The sequence below is a fragment of the Canis lupus genome, chromosome 2 (genome assembly GCF_048164855.1).
Source record: "Canis lupus baileyi chromosome 2, mCanLup2.hap1, whole genome shotgun sequence".
NCBI lineage: Eukaryota > Metazoa > Chordata > Mammalia > Carnivora > Canidae > Canis > Canis lupus.
Genome location: NC_132839.1, coordinates 74,926,503 through 74,942,458, shown reverse-complemented (window position 1 = coordinate 74,942,458; position 15,956 = coordinate 74,926,503). Strand labels below are relative to the sequence as shown.

The 15,956-nt window shown below is 39.1% G+C and overlaps 1 protein-coding gene across 1 annotated transcript in view; it reads right to left on the bottom strand.

Moving 5' to 3' along the window:
- Positions 1–938: 938 nt before the first annotated feature.
- Positions 939–15,956, bottom strand: part of TMEM156 (transmembrane protein 156) — a 46,105-nt gene continuing 31,087 nt past the window's right edge. Inside the window, exons 6-7 of the mRNA XM_072807443.1 lie at positions 4,302–4,404; positions 939–1,502 (exon numbers count right to left, since the gene is read on the bottom strand). Of these exons, the coding sequence (XP_072663544.1) occupies positions 1,490–1,502; positions 4,302–4,404 (116 nt within the window). The 3' untranslated portion in view covers positions 939–1,489. The remainder of the gene's footprint in view (positions 1,503–4,301; positions 4,405–15,956) is intronic.

Here is a 15,956-nt window from a genome sequence, read left to right as displayed (position 1 = left end):
ACTTTCTTGAAAAGCCTACCCTGCTTACCTCCAACAGGAAATGATTCTACTGGCCTGTGAATTCTCAGCGGGAAGCGTGGAGCCTATAAATGACATTTATCTTACCCTATTGTGTCTAGCATTATAACTAGTAGTATGCATGCCCCGTCTCCTCTACCAGATTTTGGACTCTTTGTAGGCAGACAGCAGGCCATCTACATGTTCGAACGCTTCATAATATCTATTAGAGTCTATTATTTCAATAAATAAGCAAAACTAGCTTCCAGAAAGCTGCCACAATTTAACAGAATTTGAAGCTTAATTTATGCCTTTTGTAAGCCAAGTTCCCATTGATTTTCAAGTCATTTGTCTGAACATAATAGGCAGTGTGCGAGGAAACAATAATTTGGCCTCTCAGAAATTGTATAATATCCATCCTTCATGGAGTGTGATACCCCTAAACTCCTGCTGAATAATGCCAGACCTGAGCCTGACTCACCTATTAATCAAGTTTACAGAGACAATAAAAAGTGAGGCTACTAGAATTCCATTTGCCAAATCTTCAACCCCTAAATGTTATGATTAGAATCTCAGTTTGTGGTCTAGCAAAAAGAAAGAAAGAAAAGAGTACAAGGGAAAACCTCTGTGTGCTGAATCATCCATGCCTGTTAGGTCGCTTAACATTAAATCTGACCCTGAAGTTAAACTCTAGAAATCTGCTCAGAGAAGCAATTGTAACCATATATCGATGCCAACTGATTAAATTCTACCCTAACTCTGGAAAGATATTTTTCTATTTTTCAATGTTAAGAGATGCCCTTTTGTCTATATGTGCTTTTATTGTAATTAATAACTATCATTTTTCTTGACATCAGTAACAGCTATGAAAAATATGACACCAAAAAGAATCAGAGGAAACATTTTGCTATTAGATTTAAATATTCAAGTTTCACTTAGTATTTCATTTAAATTAATTTTATTTTGATATCTTTGATTTTTTTAAAACATCCTCAGTGCTGAAAGGAGGCAAAATTTATAAATCCAAACAAATGTATAAACAAACAACCCAGGCACTGTTAAGTAATTTACCAAATAGAATCCATTTATATAAGAAAACCTATCACATGAGAATCTGCAATGTGGGCTAATGAGAGAAAAGATTTTCTTCCTTGATCCTGGTTTTGGTTCCTTTCAAAATCTAAATCTTGGGTCCATTGTAAGCTGTAGAATGACAGATATGCAAGGACAGTGAGCATTCCCTTGTTGTTTCCATGGGTTTCATCAGCTTGTTTTTCATGACTCATGATGCCTTCCTGGAAAAAAAACTCATTTCTTTGATCTCGTGGGGCAAATGAATGCTCTTGAGCCAGTTTTCATCAACCAGTCAGCATTCCTACTGTTTCCTATTGTGAATTCTCAGCTGAACCCATATATTCACTAGTTAACTCATTCCCAAAGTAAAATTATGAGTATTCTTCAAAAGGATTCAGTCCAAACAGTCCAGAGGAATTCATAAGGATATTCTGAAGATTGAAAGGGAAAAAAGACAAATATTATTTACACAAAGATGAAAAGATTAGTGGATAATAATTTTTAAACCATTTATTAAAACTGTGTCTTATAAGAATACCAAAAACCTTCCCAATATCACTAATTAACATCTCTTTCCAATCCTGTGTTAGGCAATGGAACCTCCATAATAAGCCTAGGAAGACAGTGTGGTTAGTGGTAACAACTCCTCAGCCTAGGACCCAGGAAAGAAACCTAGGGTCTCCTTGAGCTTTTGTCACCACAGTATGTTTGGGTTATTTTCCTCTTCTATAGAATGAAAGTGTAAGTGTTCACACAAGTTTCTTTTTTTTTTTTTTTTAAGATTTTATTTTTTTATTCATGAGAGACACAGAGAGAGAGGCAGAGACACAGGCAGAGAGAGAGCAGGCCCCATGCAGGGAGCCCGATGTGGGACTCGATCCCAGGACTCCAGGATCACACCTTGGGCCAAAGGCAGACACCAAACCGCTGAGCCACCCAGGGGCGCCCTACACACAAGTTCTTTTAAAGAGACATAAAAATTGGAACTTAATCATGCATTCAACATATACTTATTGGACATCTACTAAATGCTAGGCAGGATTTCCTCAGAATGAGGGGTCTCTCCGTTGTGCTCTGTGAGTTCCCTGTGATACTTCTATCACATTATTGGCATTCTGTTGGAATTGGGATTCCTCAATCTGATTTCCCCACTGACTGCATGTTATTTTGCCAATGAATAGCAGAACTCTGGAAATACAGTAGTTCTCAAAAAGCATTAGGTGAATGAACAAAGAGAATCTCCTCATAGGCAAGGCTAATCATCCCAGAATAAGGACTGGAATGAGAGGTATCAAACATCCTATTTCATTAAAACAACTGTATGATTACATTAGTCTACCTAACGATTTCTGAACCAATAGCAGACTCTGATTCCACTAAGACCTGCTTCTCTCTAAGCCTGAACACAAGTATCTCCTTAGCCCTTAGTTTCCAGTTTGACATATTGAGCCACCTACACTCGATCCCTTTGGTTGCTTCTCTAGATCTGCATTTCATTTTTTGCCACCCTGTTTGGTACCCTGGGAGGCCAATCTATATGAACTGCTTCAGTCCAGCTTCAGTGTCTTCTGGCTCTGGTTGGGTTTGACCAATGGGAAGTACTATCACATGGGGGAAAGAGAACAGGACAGCCAAATTGAAGTATTCTCTCTCTTCAGGGCAATCACAGGCTGTTGTGTCACTTGACTAAAAATCACAGTTCCTAGCAGTAGCCCTCCCCACGTAGTCCATCAGAGAGAGAGAGTGTGTGTGTGTGTGTTTGTGTGTGTGTGTGCCTCTGTCTCTCTGGGTTCCTTGCCACTTTAGTCTTAGGGACAGTGGCAGTGCCCCACTACTACTAGTTTTCAGTGCTGTGCTCTCCTTTTGGATTTTCCCACATCCTGAGTTAATAGACCCTTTATTAAATTCACCTCAAATGATCCAATTTGAGTATACTATTAGTTTCCTGCTAGAATCTTGACTGGTAACTACTCAAGTATCATGAAGAGTAAATAGGGAGATATAGGTATACCACTTCATAAAAAAGAATGAAATCGGGATCCCTGGGTGGCGCAGCGGTTTGGCGCCTGCCTTTGGCCCAGGGCGCGATCCTGGAGACCCGGGATCGAATCCCACATCGGGCTCCCGGTGCTTGGAGCCTGCTTCTCCCTCTGCCTGTGTCTCTGCCTCTCTCTCTCTCTCCGTGTGACTATCATGAATAAATAAATTTAAAAAGAAAAAATTTTTTTTTTTAAAAAAGAATGAAATCGTGCCATTTGCAATGATGTGGATGGAATTAGAGAGTATTATGCTAAGTGAAATAAGTCAGAGAAAGACAAATACCATGTGATTTTACTCATGTGGAATTTAAGAAACAGAACAAACAAATATAGGGGGGGAAGAAAAGGGAGAACCAAGAAACAGACTCTTAACATGGTTGCCAGAGGTGAGGTTGGTGGAGGGGTGGGGGTGGATGGTTGAAATAGGTGATGGGGATTAAGGAGGGCAGTTGTGATGAGCACCAGGTGTTGTACATAAGTTTTGAATTACTAAAGTCTACGCCTGAAACTGAAAAAAATAAAAAAGAGTAAACGATGTAGCCTATCGCTACCAAGCACAAGAGAAGGATACTAGTAAATGCTAGTGTCGCCCCTCTTCCTTATAATTTTTATAGCCTCTACAATAGCTATCAATAGTGCCTTAACATAATAGCTACTTAATAAATATTTGTTGAATGAATGAAAAACAATTTCTAAGACACTTCTGACCACAGTCTGGATTCCAGCACCTGAAAATCGGTGCATGTTAATTAGGTCATCAGATGTTATGTCGAGGAAAGTTTTTTTAATTTCAGTAATTGAGGGTCAGTGGGTAGCTCGGCTTATAAATTTGCATTCTCTCTTCTCTCATGTTCTGACTGAAACAACGATTGGCCTGCTAGAATCATCTATAACTCAACCCCGGAAACAGCCAAGGGATGAGCTGACATTTCAGGGGCAGATGCTGTTTAACAGACAAAGATTAGTTTATTCGTACTTCCTAGACCTTGGAAGAAATAGTGATTTTATTTCATGTCATCTAATTCATATAAACTGCTTTTGCAAGTTCATCACTTTTTGTATCCTACACGCAGATAGAAAAGAAGGTTGGGAGGCTGGGGTAAACTGTACCTCCTCAGGTCTTTTCATGTTTTTTTTTATGTTTTTAATTGGATAAAGGCAAATCATTAAGAAGGCCAAATCATCACTCACCGTGTATATTGATCTTGCGGATGCACCGTGGAAGTAACTTCTAGTTCTGGTATTGGAGGAAGCACTTTCTTGACCTGATTCAAGGGCAGCCTTTGCTTGGTCTCTAGTTTTTAAGAAAGAGAGCTGTTCCAGTCTGTGTTTAGTTAATAGCAATGCAAAAACAGATCCAACATTTTCCAACGTACTAAGAGAATCATGCCCTCCATCTGGCAAGGATACTGGCAGTTTCCCTCACTCACTGAATTTCCTGCCTACAACTGTGATACCTTTTACCCATTTCTCTTAACTCTGTTTTTTTCATTTCTCCTCTCTCCCCACTTCCTGAGTACAAGCCCCGAAGCACTGTTAAAGGAGGAGCAAAGCAGAGAAAACCATTTTTTCCATACAATGCCAAGTAGAAAGAATAGAACTTTAGTATGGAAATTGACTGCAAACATTTCCATCTCTGCATTTCGTTAAAATAGGTCCCTAAGAATTTTTATTAACAACATCTTTGATTTCAGGGACAATTTTACCAAGAAACCAAGTTACAAATCAGATGAATTCTAGTCTGTCCTCCTTTTCAAAGACTATGTGGCATCAAATCCTTCTAATATTATCTGCAGCTGACTTCAAGGTAGGAGATGAAATTTCAGGCCCATGGCATATGGTATCTCTTTCATTCCACTGGGATCTAGGGCCTTGCTTTTCTAGTTTTTATACTGAAACTAGAGTTTTACATAATACATGTGGTTTTTGCTTCACAGATGTCTCTACTTTTTATACAAAGCCATGGACATGAATGGAAATGAGGTGACCTATAATTTAAAGAGAAGTTTGAGTAGCTGCTTCTGAAGAAGACAAATCAAAAAGACTTAAGTGTAATCAAGAATATGATGCTTATCAAAAACGCTTTTAAATTTTAAAGAAATTTCCATATGCATAAAAAAAGAATATCATGTTTCTTATTCATGAAGATGATTAAACACTGGAATAGGTTACCAAAATAGAAATACTGTCAAACCATCTCTTGGAATTATATACTTTAAAAAAAATTTTTTTTGGAATTATTTACTTTTAATTAGAAAAACATTTAATAAGAAAGACTTATTTTGGGGATTTAATTTTCTGAATAAGGGACACATAAACATGATTAAAATTTTACAAACTATAAAGGAATATTCAGCAAAATGTCTCCCTCTTACTCCATTTGCTATAGACAATCACTTTCTACCACACCAGATAATTCTCTTCCTTCTTTCCTTTCTTTGCCACAGGCAACCAAGGCTTTTAGATATGGGGGGATAGATATATAGATAATAGGTAGATAGATTTACACTTTCATATGTACATATATGTTATTTTTGTCTTTATTTACACAGCTGGTAGCATACTATACATATATATGTATATTTAACGGTATGGCTAAGATCTTTCCATAAATGCTTCCTCATTCTTTTTTACAATTTCCTGGTACTCCATAGTATGGATGTATCATCCTGTCTTCAAACACATCCTATTAGATTGTGTCCAGTCTCATACTGCAAACACGCTAGCAATAAACATTGTACTTTTGTCATTTCTGTCATATATAAGCAATCCATGGGAAAAATTCCTAGAAATAGAATTGCTGGCTCAAAGGGCTTGTATATTTGTAACTTTGAAATTACATATCATAGAAGTTGTTACTCATTTTAGCCTGTCGGTTTACCTTAGCCAAGTATGAGAATGCAGAACGCCTATTGCCCCTTGCTACAGAATATATCTAACTTCTGGATTTTTACCAATCTGGTAGATGAAAATGGCATTTCCATGTAACTTTAATTTTCATTGCCACCTGAATGTAAGCTCAACAAAACAGAGATCTTTATTTGGCTCATTGCTGTGTGTCCTACTCCCAGAAGGCCAATATTATTTGGCACATAGTAGACATCAAAAGAAAAGTTTCTTTTGAAAGAATTTATTGTTAATGAGACTGAACAACCTTTCATATATTTAAGAGCCATTTGTAGTTTCTTTTCTGTAAACAGTCCATTTATATCCTTATCCATTTGTCTATTGGGTTATGATCTTCTATCAATTATTAGAACTTCCTTTTTTACCAGGAAAGTTTGCTTATCATATGTGACGAACTGCAAATAATTTTTTCCTAGTGGGTTTTGCTATGTACATTCTTTTTCACATAGTTATATTTATCAGTCTTTTAACTGAATTTTGTGTCATGGATAGAAAGCCCTACTTTGTGATTATAAATTAATTCTACCATTGTTTCTATTACTTTTATGGTTTCATGTTTACATTAAAATTATTGATCCATTTGAAATTTACCCTCATACTAGTGTGAACTCTGGAGTAAGAAAATTTTTTTCCAGGGAACCCTGGGTGGCTCAGCGGTTTAGCACCTGCCTTTGGCCCAGAGCGTGGTCCCAGAGTCCCAGGATCGAGTCCCACATCAGGCTCCCTGCATGGAGCCTGCTTCTCCCTCTGCCTGTGTCTCTGCCTCTCTCTCTCCCTCTCTGCCATAAATAAATAAAATCTTAAAAAAAAAAAAAAGGAAATGTTTTTGGTGGTTATTCAGTTGTCCCAATACCATTCATTCAGTAATCCTTCTCTTTCCTACCAATTAGATATGCGACTCTCATCATTTACTCAAGTCTTAAACTTTCTCATATTTCATTAGATATATATTTTTTAAAGATTTATTTATTTATTTGAGAGAGCAGAAGCAGGAAGGGAAGAGGGAGAGAGAATCTTAAGCAGACTCCATGCTGAGCAGGGGAGCTGGACACAGGGCTCAGCCTCACAACCCTCAGATCACAACCTGAGCCAAAGCCAAGTGTTGGACAGTTAACTGACTGAGCCACCCAGGTGCCCTTCATTAAATATATTTATCTACTTATGTGCCTGTACCATGGTGGAACAGATCCTTCTCTTCTTTAGTCTTCTCTGTCAATTTTTATCTGGCTATTACTGACAGCTTATTTTTCATCAGGATGCTAAAATGACCTTGTTTATGATTTAGGAAGAACTGGCAACTTTACATATTCATCTTTTTATTCAAGAACATGATATACCTTTTTGTTGTTCTTCAAGTCATTTTTATGTCTCTCAGGAGCATTTTTCTGGGTTTCTTCAGAAAGCTCTTACTCATTTCTTTATATTAATTTTATTCCTAGTTATTTTATCTTTTTATGGTTGTTTTAAATGCAGCATATCTTTTAACTAGTTGTTTAAATATATGAATGGTATTGATTTTTTGTATTAATTTCATACCTTGCCCCTTATTGAATTTTACTTTTAAATTTTTCTAGAGAATTCTCTTAAATTTTCCAGTACATAAAGTGATCATTTTACCTTTCCGATTTCTGTCTCTTACCTAATTATGTTGACCAGTACTTCCAGGATGATGGTAGGTAAAGTGGCAACAGTGGACAGTCTTGAAAATTGCTGGCTTTATAGACATGCTTTTAGTGTTTCCCTAATAAATATAATTCTGGGTTTTTGTTTGAGATAGATATATTTTATCATGTTAAGGAAGTACCTGTTTATCTTATTTTTATTGGTTGGGAGTTTTATGAAGGATGGACATTAGAGTTTGTCAAATGCATTTTTAGGATGTAGAAAGATAACCAAACAAATTTTCCCTTAGATCTATTAATGAGTGATGTTAGTAGATATCTCCTAATGGCAAACTGTTCCTATAGTCTTGGAATAAGTAGGAGTGTATATATGTATGTATAGATACATATATATATATTTTTAAACATTTTATTTACTTATTTATGAGAGAGAGAGAGAGAGGCAGAGACACAGGCAGAGGCAGAAGCAGGCTCTCTGCAGGGAGCCTGACGTGGGACTCAATCCCAGGTCTCCAGGATCAGGCCCTGGGCTGAAGGCGGTGCTAAACCACTGAGCCACCCGGGCTGCCCAGATACATATATTTTTTAAACTGTGCTACTACTGGGTTCTTTTGATAATATTTGTTTAGGGTTTTTGCATCTATATACATAAGCAATATTGCTCAATGATTTAATTTTAGGCACAATCTTTCTTAGTTTAAAATATTATTGGGATCCCTGGGTGGCGCAGCGGTTTGGCGCCTGCCTTTGGCCCAGGGCGCGATCCTAGAGACCCGGGATCGAATCCCACGTCGGGCTCCCAGTACATGGAGCCTGCTTGTCCCTCTGCCTGTGTCTCTGCCTCTCTCTCTCTCTGTGTGTGACTATCATAAATAATAAATAGAAAAATTAAAAAAATAAAAATAAAAATAAAAAAAAAAATAAAATAAAATATTATTAATGTTTACTTTACAATAGAATTTGGAAGCAGCCTTCTTTTCTATGGCCAATAATAAATACATTGAAAATATCTATTCTCGGGGATCCCTGGGTGGCCCAGCGGTTTGGCGCCTGCCTTTGGCCCAGGACACGATCCTCAAGTCCCGGGATCAAGTCCTGTGTCCGGCTCCTGGCATGGAGCCTGCTCCTCCCTCTGCCTGTGTCTCTGCCTCTCTCTCTCTCTCTCTCTCTCTCTCTCTGTGTCTATCATGAGTAAATAAATAAATAAAATCTTAAAAAAAAAAAAAAAAAGAAAGAAAGAAAGAAAATCTATTCTTTGGTGATTGGTAAAAATTCCCCCATGAACTGCTCTGTTACTTTCTGAGGGGTAACTGACAAATTTTCTATTTCTTCTATGATAATGGTTTTGTCTAGATTTTCTATCTCCTCTGGTATCAGGTTTTGTAAAATTTTCCAGAAAATTATCAATGTTAATTAGAGATGTTAAAAAGTAGCAACTACTCTTTAAGGGGCAGGAATGATGCCTTTTAGGGGCCATTTCAACAGACATTGAGGACCCTTCCATTCCTATGAAAATGCTAAAATAACCACCAAAGCCAGAATTTCTTCTTACACAATATTTAGCCTTCTAAAAAGTGATTGACAAAGCTTTCCTGACTGGCTGGGACAAAGGTGAGAAAATGAGACCGGTTTTTATGTGGACACCAAGCTCTCATCTCCTTGCTCTCTTCCTCACAGACCCATCGCATTTGATTACCTTAGCATCCTTTATTTTTACCTTATTGTCTATAAGGACAACCACATCTATGGGGATAATTCTATAAGCCCTATTTGTCTCACACTGAAAGTTCCTAGGAATCTGTGATTTTTGTCTTTCTAAATCTCACCTTCTCCACAGGTGAGTGTTGTAGGCAGAACTCTAAGACAGCTCCTGAGATTCCCATCCCCTGGCACAATGCCTCTTCTAATTCCTTTCCCTTGAGTGTGTGCAGGACCATGAATGGGATTTCCCTCTTGTGATTTGGTTACATTATATGGCAAAGATGAGATTTTTGCAGGTGTATTTAACACTCCAAATCAGTTGATGTTGAGTTACTGAAAAGGGAGATTATTCTGGGTGTGCCTGACCTCATGGGGTAAAAGCCCTTACAAAAGAGACTGGGCCTAACCTGAAATTGGAGAGGATCTCTTGTGGGGCTCCAGGAAGCAAACTGCCATGCTGTGAACTGTCTATGGAAAGGTCAGTTAGTGGGAGTCTGCAGGTGGCCTCTGGATGCTGAGGTACTTCAGGCAGACAGGTGGTAAGAAGCCAGGGCCCTTAGTATAGAACCTCAAAGAAATGCATCCTGCCAACAATCTAAATGAGATTAGAAGTAGAGCCTCCAGGGGACCCCTGAGTGGCTCAGCGGCTGAGCATCTGCCTTCAGCTCAAGTCATGATCCTGGGGTCCTGGGATCAAATCCCACATCTGGCACCCCATGGGGATCCTGCTTCTCCCTCTGCCTATGTCTCTGCCTCTCTCATGAATAAATAAAATAAAATATAAAATAAAATAAAATAAAATAAAATAAAATAAAGTAGAGCCTCCAGATGAGAATAGAGGCCAGCTCTCATCTTTATTTTAGCCTTGTCAGACCCCAAGATCCAGCAAAACTATGGCCAGATTTCTGACCCACAGAAACTGAAATAACAAGAGTGTTATTTTAAGGCTTCAAATTTGTGGTAATTTTTCACACAACAATAGAAAACAAATAAAGTGATCAACGGACCCTTGGCCTGCAAACCACAAGAAGTTGAGTTTAGAATGCAGGTTCTAGAACCCTGTCCCAAATCTACTGAATTATAATCTCTCTTCAAAATGGTCCAAGGGCCTGAAATTTTACAGACATCCAAGTTGATTCTGATACACATTAAGGCTTCAGAATGCAGATAATTGCTTAGGTAATCTTTGACAAAGTATCTTATATACAGAATTTGAGATTTGGAGGCAGTTCTTTCTATGGATAAAATATCAAAAGAACCTATTCATGACATTAAATAATTATCAAAGAAAATTAGCAGAGCTCTTTTGGTTGGAAAGCCAAACTGTTCATCATTTGTGAGTTATTTGGTTTGCTGATGTTGGATAATATGGTGTAACCATAATTTACTATATAAAGCTATTATCTGTCAAAATGGTGGCTAGTCCAAAATAATTTTCTAGTAGTGCATTATATTCTGTTTCTCCTCATATCCAAGGAAATGTAACTTATATGCTAATAGAAAAATTTCTGAAAAATTGATAAAAAGGCAAAAAGGTAGGCCTTCTTCAGAATAGCTAAGATGAGTGGGATATTATTCTGATTCTACACTGGGAAATAGAATTTCTTTCAAATAATATTAATTCACCAGGACTAGTTAAGGCAGCAGAAGCTGTCAGGAATATTTTAAATCTTCACAGAAGTCTATTCATGAATTTGTCAAAGGTCTGAACCAAATACTTCTTTGACTTTTTTTTTCAGGAACCTTGGAAGAGCCTTAAAAATTAAAAAGAACCTTAGTATAAGTTTTGACCTGCCTGAATCTAGTACACAAAATGAATTTCCAGCAGTAGAAACTTGAATTAAAATTCCATGCCTTATATTCTTGAATAAGCCCCTGTCACATTGGCCATGACAATGTCCAGATGGCCCTCTGATATTTCCTTTCTTCTTCTTCTTCTTTTTTTTTTTTTTTTAGATCTCTGTCACTTTTCAAAAGTGCTTTATGTCTATAACATCTGGTATCTAACCTTAATTCACCTTTCCAAAGTAATTTTTGATTCCCACTGAGTAATGGAAACTTGCAAGGTCTTTTCTTCACTTTGCTTCTTGATGATTTTCATGTCAAAGACAAGGCGCATCCCCCATGGTGATGGTACATCTAAAACCTCCTCGTCCTAGCTGGGAATCTCTTGGCTGCTTAGAGAGTTTTGCCCCATCGATCCATCAATTTTTTATATTTGTATTTACAAAACTACTTGTTCAGCTCTACTTGGGTATGAAATTGGAAAGTCGAAATAAAATAACAACCAACAAAACAAGGAGTAGTAGACAGAGCTAGGGATCCAGACTATAATCTTGTGACTTCTATTTCCTGATAGTGAATTTATCCGATTTTGTTGCAACTGCTTATTTGCCTGCCTCCTTGTGTACAAAGACTGTATTTTATGCAACCCATTTTCCCCAAAACCAACCTTGGGGCATGACCCATAACAGGTTAAAAAAAAAAAAAATGTTGAATGACTGAAAGAATGACACCTAACTTCTTTGAGTTTCATTTTTCTTAATAAAAGTGTGGGGGTCCAAGCAGTACAAGAAGTCAACTCTGAGGTGCCACCTAGGAATTTGGGGATAAGAAAATAAGATTGTCCTCTGAGAGCTGGCCTGTAAAATCAACTCATGATTACACAGAAACATGCAAAGTCGTCTTCAGAAATCACTCCAAACAAAGTTAAAGCCTATTATGTGTTAAAAGTGCTATGTTAAGTGAGCCAGTCAGGCTACCCCTAAAGTTGGGGAGAAGGCCTGTCAAGCTGTGTTGGCAAAGGAATCTACTTTTAAGACCTACCAAACAAGCCTTAGCCGTGATTTGACTTCCCACGTGGTTTTGTCTACGGAGAGAGGACACACGTGTTAGCTGTCTGAAGTGTTTTGGTCCATATTTTCTCTCGATTGTGTTGCTCATTGTGAATTAATGCATTGGCCTTCTGCTCTTATTAACCTGTTTTGTGGGCTGGATCACACAATGGATCTTTTTTGGTAGGCCGCTATTGCAGAAGGCTGAGCCTACAAGCCTGAAGGAAGGCCCTGGACCAAGTAGTCACCTACATGAGGCACTCGTGTTGCCTGGTGGGTGGAGCAGTGAGGCAGTCCCCGCTGGCCTCTCCCCACAGGTTCTCTTTAAAGGTTCAGCAGTGGATACAACACCTGAACTTCCTTGTGACGTCAGCAAAGCTAGTGTGGCTGCCTTGAAGCTACATGGAAGAAACTAAAGGTAAGGGTAATTGAGGTAATTAAGGTGTATTTTGATGTACTTTGAAAAATAGAAAGCACTACCAACTGTAAAACAGAGTATTTTTCAAGCATCATTTTAAGCCCACTCGAGGGGTATTTTTGGAATTGGGTGGGACCGCATAGGTGCTCAGCAGGATGGCTGACCTTGGAAATGGGGACCTTAGCGCTTCCTTCCTCTCCCCGTACTTTGGGAGATTCAGCTATGACTCTGTGGTGCCAATGGCAATAATGTCTACCCTGGTACCCACAAAGTACCGGCTTTCCTTTTAAGAGCTTCCCCAGAAAAGAAGGAACTCACATTAACCCTCCCAGATGACCGTAGTCAAGATGGATGTGGGCATTTTCAGATGGTTTGGTGATTCTTAATCAGTTCTCTAATCTGGCTCCAAAAAACCTTCCAGTCTTATTTCTTCTTACTGCCCCAGGAACCCAAAACTTCAGCGTTGCTATGCATCATTCTGACCTTTTTAGCACATAAAAACCTGGGCACTTTTGTGCAAGCCCAAGATAGCTACTTGCTTTTTAGGGCTAATAGAACCAATTATGGCAGCTTGAAATAGACTTCCATTATTCAAGGAGCCAACTTTCTACTACATTCAAAGCTCCATCTGTTAACAGTGATCCTAAAACCACTCAGCTGTTCCAAATCTGGCCAGTGTGAAAATCAAATGAGGATGGGAAAGTACATGATTGCAAAATTACCTAGAATTAACGACTAAAGAGAACAGACAGCTGCCAATATTCTGAGCTATTGTCTCAACTCCTAGTTCATTCACACTGTGGATATCCTTGGCACTTCAAGGAATGAAGCTGATAAAGTGCCTTTGTCTAGCTCATGCCAGCCCTCACTTCTGATCTCAGTTATAATTTAGGGGGGAAGAGTTTTTGAAGGGTCTTCGTAAGACACCACAGCAGCTGTACTTTCCACATAGTCAATGTAGAACTGTATTTATCTCACACATATTTATTGGTACCTACTCTGTGCCCCCATATGCACTATGCTATGAGCTGGGGATGCAGTGATGAATATTATTAGGTAGAGTTCCTGATCTCAAGGAGCTAGGTGACTCATGGGAACAATATCAATCAAATAACACAAATATATGGATGCCTGGGTGGCTCAGTGGTTGAGCATCTGCCTTTGGCTCAAGGCGTGAACCCTAGGGTCCTGGGTCCCAGGGTCCTGGGATCAAGTCCCACATCAGGCTTCCTACAGGGGCCTGCCTCCCTTTGCCTATGTCTCTGCCTCTCTCTCTCTGTATCTCTCATGAATAAATAAATAAAAGTCTCTTTTAAAATAACACAAATAAAATAACAGTAGTGACAGCCGGCACAGGGAGAGATGTGTGGTGTTATGAGGGTAAGAAGGGGAACTGACCTAGACTCGGAGGCCCAGTATAATTTCTTTGAGGAAGTGTTTGTGGAGCTGAGATCAGAAGTGAGGGCTGGCATGAGCTAGACAAAGGCAGGGTAAGAGGAAGGGAGATCTGCAAGGAGGGGCAAGGGAGGCAGGATGGTCCTGGCGAGGAGAATCTGCGCAAAGATGGAGAAGAGGTTGGTCTGTATATGTTTTATCATCAGGTCTTCCAGACCTTGCACAAAAGGCCATCACATAAAGGCATCCAATGAATGAACAGAATAAATCATTCTATTTGGCCTGTAGATTCTCCACACTTAAGAAATTCTTTCAGCATAAAGAGTCACTCTCCGCAGTCTGCTCTGTTATCAAGCAGATGGCTTCAACCTTTACTGTTTTATGAACCCAAATCTGTACTCTAAGAGTCATAAATATTATAGTTAAGCAAGTAAAAATTAAATTTCCATGTTATTTTGCTTGGTTGTTGGACATCTGGCATGGGTAATTTATCTTCTCCTCTGCTGGAAATCGAAACGGATTTAGTCTTTATTATGCTGGCCGTAAACATGTTGCAAATTATGATTTTACGTTGCCATTAGTTATATTTTGGGGTAATACAAATTATAGGGTCATCCACTTACTTTTGGCATTTAGTAATTCTCTTTCACAGTAAAATTCCATTTTGTTTGCTTCATGGTCCCTAAGAACCCACCCACATTAACTGCAAAAAACATTTCACTAAAGCTGAAGTGTTACTTTGAGGGTGACTCACACTGTCACACACAAGCTCCCACAACCTTATACAGCATAGGGAAAAATGTTTCATCTCAGTTTCCAATGTTAAATGTAAAAGAACAAGGTGAGTTTTGATCTGTGACTTGAACCAGCAGGGGTAAACTCCCCAGTGCACCAAAGCCGGTAAGTGCTGTGCCGAAAAGCCCGCTGGACAAAACTGAGTTTGAACCCTGACTGTGCCAGGAACTGGCTGTGGGTCAGTTACTAAAACTCTCTTAGTTCCAGTTTTTCTCATCAGGAAAAAAGTAAGATTCTTGTGAAATAAAATGTGGTCTATGAAAGTTGCTTAGTGAATGTTTATAGTTTAACCAGATTTCCCTTCTCCTAAGGCCACAGGGTAGGTGGAGGGGTGGGGGTGGGGGGCATAGAATCTCCTTAACCTTGACATCAGCTCTGTGAAAGCGGAGACCGTGCTGGGCTGTGCCACTGTATCATCAGTGCTTAGCGTAATGCCTGGCCCTTAGTGTCCAACAGATTTTGGTTGAATAGTTGAAGGTGAAGAATTTCAAGTTTTAAAGATTTCACCATTTTCAGTGGACATAGAGTGGAGAGATGAAGTGAGCCCCTTCACCAACCCATGCAGCAAGTCTGTGGAGGCTCTAATCCTAGAAACCTGGTGTCGTAGAAACTTAGTTATTGGCAATCCAACAATGGGGACATCTCTGGGGTGCTCTCAAAGATGCAGGAAGCCAGAGGGGCAGATAGTCCTTCTCCCTGCTTCCTGGCACCCAGAGTACCAATCCATGGCCTGCACTCAGTCAGGGCTTACAATCCTGGACAGTGATGCAAAGCTGAATGATCAAAGGATAGGTCTGGAAGCTCCGAGGGAATGTCTAGTGGTGGTGATACCAACAGAGAGGCATTCTCACAGGACCATTCCCATCATGACTTTCATTGTACTTTTGGCTGCCTGTCCTCCCTTAGCTCCTGTTCATCTTCAATCTCTGAATGCCTAACATTCCCGTTGTTTCTATGGGTTACCTGCTGGTATTCCAACACGTTTCCTTTCTGCCAAGCCAGCCAAGTTGATTGCTATTGTTTGTATCCAGTTATTGGGGTCCTAGTCCCCTGCTCCTGCTCTTGACTCTGGTCTCCCAATGTGATCAACCTTTAAACACTGTTTCTAGGGATATATTTCAAATTTACTTTTGCATAGTTCTCAAAATCTCTTCTTCTAGACAGTTGATATATT